The 8,564-nt window shown below is 50.5% G+C and overlaps 1 protein-coding gene across 7 annotated transcripts in view; it reads left to right on the forward strand.

The window, feature by feature from the left end:
• Positions 1 to 8,564, forward strand: part of BICDL1 (BICD family like cargo adaptor 1) — an 82,314-nt gene that overhangs the window by 62,666 nt on the left and 11,084 nt on the right. For 4 of the 7 annotated variants that reach the window (XR_002124739.1, XM_019649085.1, XM_019649086.1 and 1 more), the window contains 4 exons: positions 544 to 723; positions 1,324 to 1,542; positions 2,584 to 2,727; positions 8,035 to 8,165. Coding sequence is in view for 6 of the 7 variants with exons in the window: in XM_019649085.1 (XP_019504630.1) it covers positions 544 to 723; positions 1,324 to 1,542; positions 2,584 to 2,727; positions 8,035 to 8,165 (674 nt within the window). In the remaining variant the exon portion in view is untranslated. The other 3 variants (XM_019649088.1, XM_019649089.1, XM_019649090.1) reach the window with 2 other exon arrangements.

Here is an 8,564-nt window from a genome sequence, read left to right on the forward strand (position 1 = left end):
TTCTCCCTTGTATTATTTTAACATAAATCCCAGAGCTTTTATAATTTCATCTGTAAATAACAAATACCTCTAAATGATAAGAACTTTAAAAATATGTAACCACAGGACTAGTATACCTAAAAAATTTAGCAGTATTTCCTTAATATCATTACATATGTGTAGTCAATGTTCAGATTTTCAATTGTGTTATAAATGTCACAGTTGTTTTTCACATTTTTCATTTGAACCAAGGCACAAATTAAAACAGGCCTACACATTGCATTTGGTTGATCTCTCTTAAGTCTCTTTTAATCCATAGGTTCCCCCTTTATCTTTTTTTTTTCCTTGAAATTTGTTGAAGAAACTGAGCTGTTTGTGCTGTAGAATTTCCCAAATGCGATTTGGCTGACTGTATCCCCCTAATGTAGTCCCGCATGTTCCTCCCTCGTCTGTATCTCTGTAAATTGGTGGTTGAATCTAGAAGCATGACCAGGTTCCGGGTCAGTGTTCCTTGTTTGTTTTGGTTTCGGGAAGCCTCACTACCATTTGCTGTCTCTTTGAAAGCTGCACCAAAGCCAACTGGAGCTCCAGGAGGTGCGGCTCTCCTACCGACAACTACAGGTGAAGGTGGAAGAGCTCACTGAGGAGAGGAGTCTGCAGAGCTGCGCTGCCACCAGCACGTCCCTCCTGTCGGAGATTGAGCAGAGCATGGAGGCCGAGGAGCTGGAGCAAGAGAGAGAGCAGGTGCTGACATCCCTGTCGCTCTGGCACGTGAGGTTTCCTGGGGGCTGGCCCTGGGCTTCCAGAGCCCATCAGTCCTCCCTGGGGCCCGGTGCCTACCATTTCAGCTTTATCCCGGCAAGGGTCTGTGGCTCTGCACCTCTGCAAGCCCCTAGGCCTGCTGGCTGGAGCTGTCAGGAAGCAGGCCCTGGCAGAAGCATGTCCCTAGCTCACTGTCGCCCCAGCGCGCCTTAGGAAATGCTTTAATCATCAGCCTCATATCTCTGGTATTGACAGCATTCTGTATCATTCGTGATCCGTCCTGTTGGCTTCTTTTCATGCTACTCATAATGCACAGACTAATCATGCACAGACTCCCACCAAAGTAATGGACTAGTATAAAGAAGTGCTTTATTTGGCAAATGAGAGGGGCTAGAGGGCAGGGAAAATAAGAATTCGGAGTCTGTATAGATGCATCGGCCCCAGAGTAAGTATCAGTATTTGTTGGGACAGGTGATTTAAAAAAACTTGCTCCTAGAACTAGTATCTTGTCTACTAGAAAAAGATGACCAGGGAGCAGTGTTCTCTAGAGCCCATAATCAAGAATAATCCTTTGTGACGCAGCTGAGATTGCAGCTCTGGGAAGCCTACTGCCAGGTTCGCTATCTCTGCTCACACCTTCGAGGAAACGACAGTGCTGACTCGGCCGTCTCCACGGATTCCTCAATGGACGAGTCTTCAGAAACCTCATCTGCCAAGGATGTGCCAGCCGGCAGCTTGCGCACTGCCCTCAACGAGCTCAAGAGACTGATACAGAGCATTGTGGATGGCATGGAGCCCACGGTAAGAGGCCGGGCTGAGAGGCTCCTTAGCCCACAGCACCCGGCCAGTGGGAGGCTGACACCAAGCGCAGAGAGGGAGGCTAACCCTGGAACCCGGAACCTTCTAAAACCTGCAAGAATTTCTTCTGAGCCCTTATTGTTTGAGAGCCCTGAATACTGAGTGCCAGAGAATGGAAAGCTCCACGGGCATCTTCCTGCAGACACTGGGATACAAATGGAGTCCTTTGTCCATATGGTAATTCTATGCACAGGCCATGGTGGCCTCTAGTTCCAGGGCTTTCCTTGGAAGTTTTGAATGTAGAGATTTGGATCCAGGTAAAAACTCTTAAGTTACTTTTCTGTAGCCCATTGGTCCTAGTGGTGGGGTTAACTGTGAACAGGCACACTTAAAAAATAGATCCGAAGCTTCTGCTAAAAGGATATAAGTGAGCAAAGAAAGTTGAGAACAACAGCAAGGGCCTTTGAGAATCCCAGATGTGGCCCTCGTGGAGGAGAGGAATGTCCCTGTGGGCCTCCTGGCAGGCTGGCATTTCTCATGGCTTCCTGACAGGTTCCTGCCAGCCTCACTCTCCACTCACCCTCCCTGCTCTCAGGTGATTGCTTCTCCTGAGCTTTCATCCTCCTACAGACTACTTGTGTCTTTCTCCCCATATTAGATGAAGTACGATGAAAGGGCGGTTGTCCTTATCTGAACGTGCTGTGATGATTATAGACTGTGTTGCAGCATGGAGGCCGGGGTCACTGGGGGGAAAGGAGCTGTTAGAGTGAGGTGTGCTGCTCCCACACACAACTTCCCTGCCCTGAAGCCTGAGACGGAAGTGAAATAAATGTCTAGGTATTGTTTGCAGATTGAAATGGCGTAAGAGCCACTCTCCTCTAACCCTTTCTTTCTTTCCTCCTCTGTCTCCTCTCTTTTCTCCTTCCTGCTCTCTGCCCATCTCTTGCTGTCCCCCAAACAACCATCTCTCTGCTCCCCTCCCCATTGCTCCCCTCCACTCTCACCATCTCTCTGGTTGTCTGGCTCGCTCTCTTTTGCTGGCAGAGCTCCCGGAGAATTGATGATGACTCCTTAGAAGAGCAGATAAGACAGACCAGTGAGGATTCGAGAGCCCTAAGGGAACTCATGGAGGGAGAGAGGGGTAAACTGAGGCAAAGCCTAGAAGAGCTGCAGCGGCTCCACAGTCAGGTGAGCACCTCCGTCCTCAGTCCAGTGCAGGGAATATGCAGGTGTTCCCCGACTCCTGAGACCTGGTGAGTTTCCCTCTCCCACGTGCATTTGAGAAGCAGTTTTCCTCTGACAGATAGATCCTCGGGCAACAAAAAGTGACCTGAAGTTGAGGTGAGCTGGATGTCTTCAAGAGAAGAAGCCAGTCCTCTGGTTTAGCCCAAAGTAAAACTGTCGTGGATAAGAATAGCTGACCCCCCACTTCCCCAGAGACACGCTGCCTTCTGCAGAGCCCAAGTCACCTGGTGGATTCTGACAGTTGAAAGTGCCTCGGCTCCCAGGACACTCGGGGCTCTTTTTCCAGCAGCGTTTGAGCCGGGAAGTTTGCAAACCAAGGATTGATCTTTGCAGGCCTCTCTCTCTGTGAGTGCCATCACCTCTGCCAGCCTGTTTTTTGACTTTACAAGCACTTACTGCTGCTCTTGCTGTTTCTTCCCTGTTTGATCATGGTTTCACCTCTCTTAAGAACACTGGTGAAGGACATCTATGTTCTGATCTGAAAGGCTTTAAAGGACTTAGTGGCCAGCCCCACCCAGAAAGGAGCTTCTAAAATTTATCCTAGGAGATAAAGGCTCTCCTTTTGACTAGGGTCAGATGTAGAGGTTCTGTCCCACTTGTGGGGGACACCAAACAGGCAGCATTTTAAACCCTGCCCCCACCCAGCCTGCTCCCTTCTTGCCTTGTCCAGAGCTACTCACCCTTCCTGCTACATAAGGCTGCTGAGAGATGGAACTTAAGCCTGGCTTTCGCTTCAATCTGAATCAGCATTTCTTAAATTTAAAGGACCTTATAGAAATAAACTCCTCTGTTTTGGGGGGTTGTTCCCATTAGACTTCCTAATACTCTCTTGGAAGATATTGGGAGTCCCACCCATATTCACCACTGCACTCATTGTGAATGACCAGATAACAAGGACAGGGAGATGCTACTGAACACTGTAGCTTGTTCCTGGCCAGATGTGGGGAGTGGGTTTGAGCATCCAAAGACATTCTCATGCCTAAAACCTAAGTCCTTCAGGTGGTTGTTTGGCCAGGGAGTGGTTCAGACTTAAGTACAGATCTTCCAAACTGGAAGAATAAAATGCAAGAGAAAGTGGATCAAAAAGTTCTTGGGATTAATAGAAGTTGTATCTATTTTAAAGCCTATTTACATTTCTGTGGGGTGCTTCTGCTTATCAGCTCTTTGATATGGGCAAGTTTTTTGTTTTGTTTTGCTGCTTCTCGGAATTATACAACTGGACACACCAGAGGGCATGATTTCATTCAGAAACCTAAGCAAGGTGTAGGTTGCTGAGAGTCTGGAGTGGAACTGTTCAGGAAGCCGTCTCCACCAGGGTCTTGCTTACAAGTTCAGCTAATAACTGATTTAGGCCACTTCCTGTGGCTTCTCTCTCAGATAGCTCATCAAGCAGATGCTACGCTGGGTCCCACGTGGAGCATAGCATTGGGCCTCTCTCATTGGTCATCTCTTCCCAACAGCTCAGGCAGAGCAGCAGACCTCTCAGCCAGACTCTGTCTATGCAAAACCGTCCCATGGGAGTAACTGCCCTCCAAGGCAGTGGGGCGGGACGCAGATTGAGTTCCAAAGTGACAGTGGAAATGGCAGCCGTCACAGCCGGCGTGACGTTCCTCATGCAGCAAGTTCAGCATCTGCTGAGCACCCGCTATGTGCCTGTGCTGCACGAGACCCTGAGAGGCACAGGGTGAACGTGACAGCGCCCCTGCACCCCCAGACCCCCAGCATCGTGAGTGCAGACAGACCAGCTTCGTGCCCTTTGGGGGCCGGGCACAGACAAGGTTATGTGGAGCCAAGCTTCCAGCAGACAGTCCCAAGAGCAGCAGGGTCAAACCGCATCTGATGGATGACCAGCCTCCAAAGCCCATTGCTTTCCTCGGAGAGTGTTCTTTCCCCACCTGGAAACTGGGCCAGAGGTAAAAGGCGTGGGGCCTGGTTTACTGGTTATGTGACCAGCAGCACCCCACCCCTCAGAAGCCTACTTAAGTGAAAGAGAGCCCAGGTTTGATAGAACTGGTAATTATCTGTTTGAGGCAACAGTCTTAGCCAGATCGGAAGACTGGCCCCACACCTGGTGCTCTGGAGAGCTCCCTCTCACCCCGTTCTGCCCTCTCTTCCCCACTTCCCACAGCTCTCCAGGCTCCTGATTTTAAACCTGGTGAGGGCCGACGGGGCGTCTGGAGTAGCTGCTGAGCAGACCTTCAGAGCAATATGAAAGCTAGTTGTCCATGGGCCCCTCAGCCAGTTCCCAGGCTGTGGGAGGTGCAGTAAGAAACACAGTCCCGGTCTGGTTGTTGGGTTTCTTTGTGCTCGACAGGTGAGTGCCAGTCATTCCAGGAGGGGCATGGAAACACGGAGCGTGGGCCGGGAACAGTCCAGGCCTTCGCCGCTGAGCCCTGGTGACCCCCTCTACAAAATCAGTATGGCCTCTCTCCTCCATCGTCCTAGCCACTGCCTGATGGCAGACCTTCATTCTTCCACTCGCTGGCTTTGAGCATACTTCCCAGTGTGTCTGCCTTCCAGCCCAGTCACCCTCCACACAATTTGGGTTGATATTCCTAAAGCACCACTTGGAAATGAGGCACTTTAAAGTTCTGCATTGACTTCCCATCATCAAGTCACAGGGAGCCTCTCTCCCTGACGCCCTGATGGCCACCACCGTCTGGCTGCATTCCAGCCATCGGCCTTCTGTCCTGCTGTTCCCTTTTCACCTCCTTTGCTTGAGCAAAATTGAATATCGGCTATAAAAGGACATGGCACACACTCCCCATGCCTTCTCACATCTGGTGCGTGCTCTCTCCCTCTGCCCGGAAAACTCGTCCCTGCCACCTCCCATGGCTCAGCCTTACTCATCCTTAAAGTTCCTGATCAGGTTTCACTTCCTCCTGCAAACTCTTGATTCCCTTCCTCATGGGGCCGCCCTGGCCCTGCTGTCATAGTTGCCCTCACTGCCTTCCCAGTCAAACTGGGCCCCCACGAGGACAAGCTCAAGCTGTGACTTCTCTTCTCCTAAAGCACCCAGCACAGTGCCTTGCCTAGAGTAAGCACTCAGATAATCGTCAAGAGGGCAAATAAAGCCCTAGATACATAACTTCAGGATGCTTTCTTTGATGCTGTTCATTTGTGTAGGACACTCACCTTATTTGGGAAAAGTGGGTTTCGGGGTGGCAGTAACCTGACATTGTGTAAATAAGCCAGGTCAGTCCTCATGGCAGCCATCAGCAATTAGGTCCTGAAAGGGGTGGGGGTGGGGGTGGAACTGACAACCATGTGCCAGGCACTGAGCTGGGTCCTGGGTGTTTCTTGTCTTGATGGTGGGGAATGGTTATTTTTATTCTGCTCTTTACGACAAGTATTATAGCTCAGAGAGGGTAAGTCCCTTGTCACCTCTGAGGCAGATAGCTGGGGTCTCTACCTTGACCAGGTTCCCCAGGTCAAAGCAAAAAGTTCTTGTGGAGTGTTATCTGGAACATATTCAATGTTGGTAGTCCCTGCCTCGCATGTACTTGAATCTGTCATTTACCTAGCTGGCAGAACACCTGGCTGGCCCACAGCTGGCCCGAGGCCATGTCAGCTCTTATTTGCTCTGAGGAGGCCTGGCTGCCTCTGCCAGGTGCATTCTGGGTCTTGAGTTCTGGCCTGCAAGGCTGTAGAACCTGCTAACAAATGGGGTGAGGCTGACTTCTCACCTGCCGCCTTGTCTGCTCCAGGGCTAGCCGCATGTGCATGCCACAGCCTCTGCAGGGGCCCCAGCCTGTTCCTCCCCAGGCTTCTAACCCTGCTCACCCGAGCCGGCCCCACCACAAAAGCCCCCAGGAACTGGCAACTTTGCCGTCGTCTTTAGTCTGGGGAGTCTGAAGTGTCCCAGCGAAACTTGATCTTCATCCTTAGTCCTGAGGCCTTTTGCTCAGTTTCATTCTGTTTGAGGATGATTAGACCTGGACTTGAAAAGCAGAGGAGTATACTGACAGGTGGCATCTGACCCCTAGTGGGAGGGACAGATCTATATGGAGGGATCCTCCCTTGGAAAAATGTCAAGAGTATGTATAGTATTTAACAAGAGGGCAGGGTCAGGTATCTGGACTCCAGTCTGATCCTATCAGCTATGAGAAGGGGCTCCCACCCTTCCATTCACTCAACAAATATGTACTGAAAGCTCAACCAGTTGGGTTCTGGTTGCAAACAACAGAAACACACTCAACTTAAGCAGAAAGAGAATGTGTTGGAATTCAGTGTCATAGTGTACACAATCAGCAAGCAGGCCGGAGGACTGAGCTCCACAGGAAGGAGGCAGGAACTGTGGGAAGTGGGTGACACTCTGCTGTCCGTGCAGTCATTTCCCAGTGGCCTGTGGCTGTGCTGTACCCTCAAAAGCTGCAGTCCCAGGTAGTGGGGGGTGACGGGCAAGTCTAGGTTTCATACTCATGGCCAGGTGCCTAGGAAATGATATGTCTCTCCCTTTGGGCTTCTATGGTGGGAGAGGGCATGTCCTGTCTGCCACCAAGACGGACGTAATCAGGAATGCCCCCAGAATAGGGATTTCTGGGTGGTGTCAAGCCAGAAAATGACAACTGTCCACTCAGTGCACAAGCATCATACCCAGTCAGGTTTTGGGATGTACACATAGGGCGCACTTCCTACCATCACAAAGCCCAAGGTGTACATTGAGTCGAGTAAGTCGTGGCCACCAAGGGAGCCACTAGGAACGGTACCTCACCACCAGTAAACGGGCCACGGTGCCAGTCACTGAGGCATGCACCACAGAAGAGCTAACAGGTTTGAAGTAAAAGGTGATAACATCATTTAGGTGTCCAAATTCCATGTGGCTTTGACCTAGGGAACAGAATGAAGAGGGAAGACCCAGGCTGCATCAAGTGCTGTCACAGAGACGGGAGCCAGGCCCCAGGCTGTAGGACCAGCCAGGGCCCTGGGGAGAACAATGCTCCATGTTGAGTGGAAGATGGCTGGAAACCAAACTTGAGTCCTTACCCCCCAAAAAGGTGTTTCAGAGCCCTGATGCGTGTGTAGCCTTCGTTCCTCAGTTCCTTGGGATTGCCTTGAAATGAAGGAGGTGGTGTGGTGGTCCGTGTCCAAAGGGGATCTGGCCCCATGGCTGCAGTGCACCCCCACCCCTGGCCCCCCAGCCACTGAGCTCCAGCCTAGCAGGTGGCATCCTTTCTCAGGGAGAGATGGGCCTCCCTTGGATCAGGGGCAGCAGGCATCATTACAGTCATCCCTTTGGCCTCCCTGTAGGTGACATTGCTGAGTGTGGAGATGACTGCACTGAAGGAGGAGAGAGACCGACTCAGAGTAACATCTGAGGACAAGGAACCAAAGGAGCAGCTTCAGAAGGCCATCAGGGACCGGGATGAGGCCATTGCAAAGTGAGTGAGCGTGGCTTATTTGATTTTACTGTAACTACAAGCAGCATGAGTACGTGCTCAATTTTAAAAGTTAAATCATACAGAAGAATATAAAAGTGAAAGTGAGAGTCTCCCTGCTGCCCACCCTCACCCCCAATCCCATTCTCTCCAGACAGACACTATAGAAAGTTGGGTGTGCATTTTTTGCAGATCTTTTTTCTATGTGTATGCAGGCGTGTATACAATATAGTTGTCTTGGATTTTTTTAAAGCATCAAAGGGATGATGCTCTACATGTCTTGGTTTTTTTTCCAACTTATATCTTAGCCTTCCAATTTCATTAAACACACACACACACACACACACACACACACACACACATATTTTCACACACACACACACACACACACAGATGCCAGAG

This window comes from Hipposideros armiger, unplaced genomic scaffold (assembly GCF_001890085.2).
Source record: "Hipposideros armiger isolate ML-2016 unplaced genomic scaffold, ASM189008v1 scaffold_129, whole genome shotgun sequence".
NCBI classification, from domain to species: Eukaryota; Metazoa; Chordata; class Mammalia; order Chiroptera; family Hipposideridae; genus Hipposideros; species Hipposideros armiger.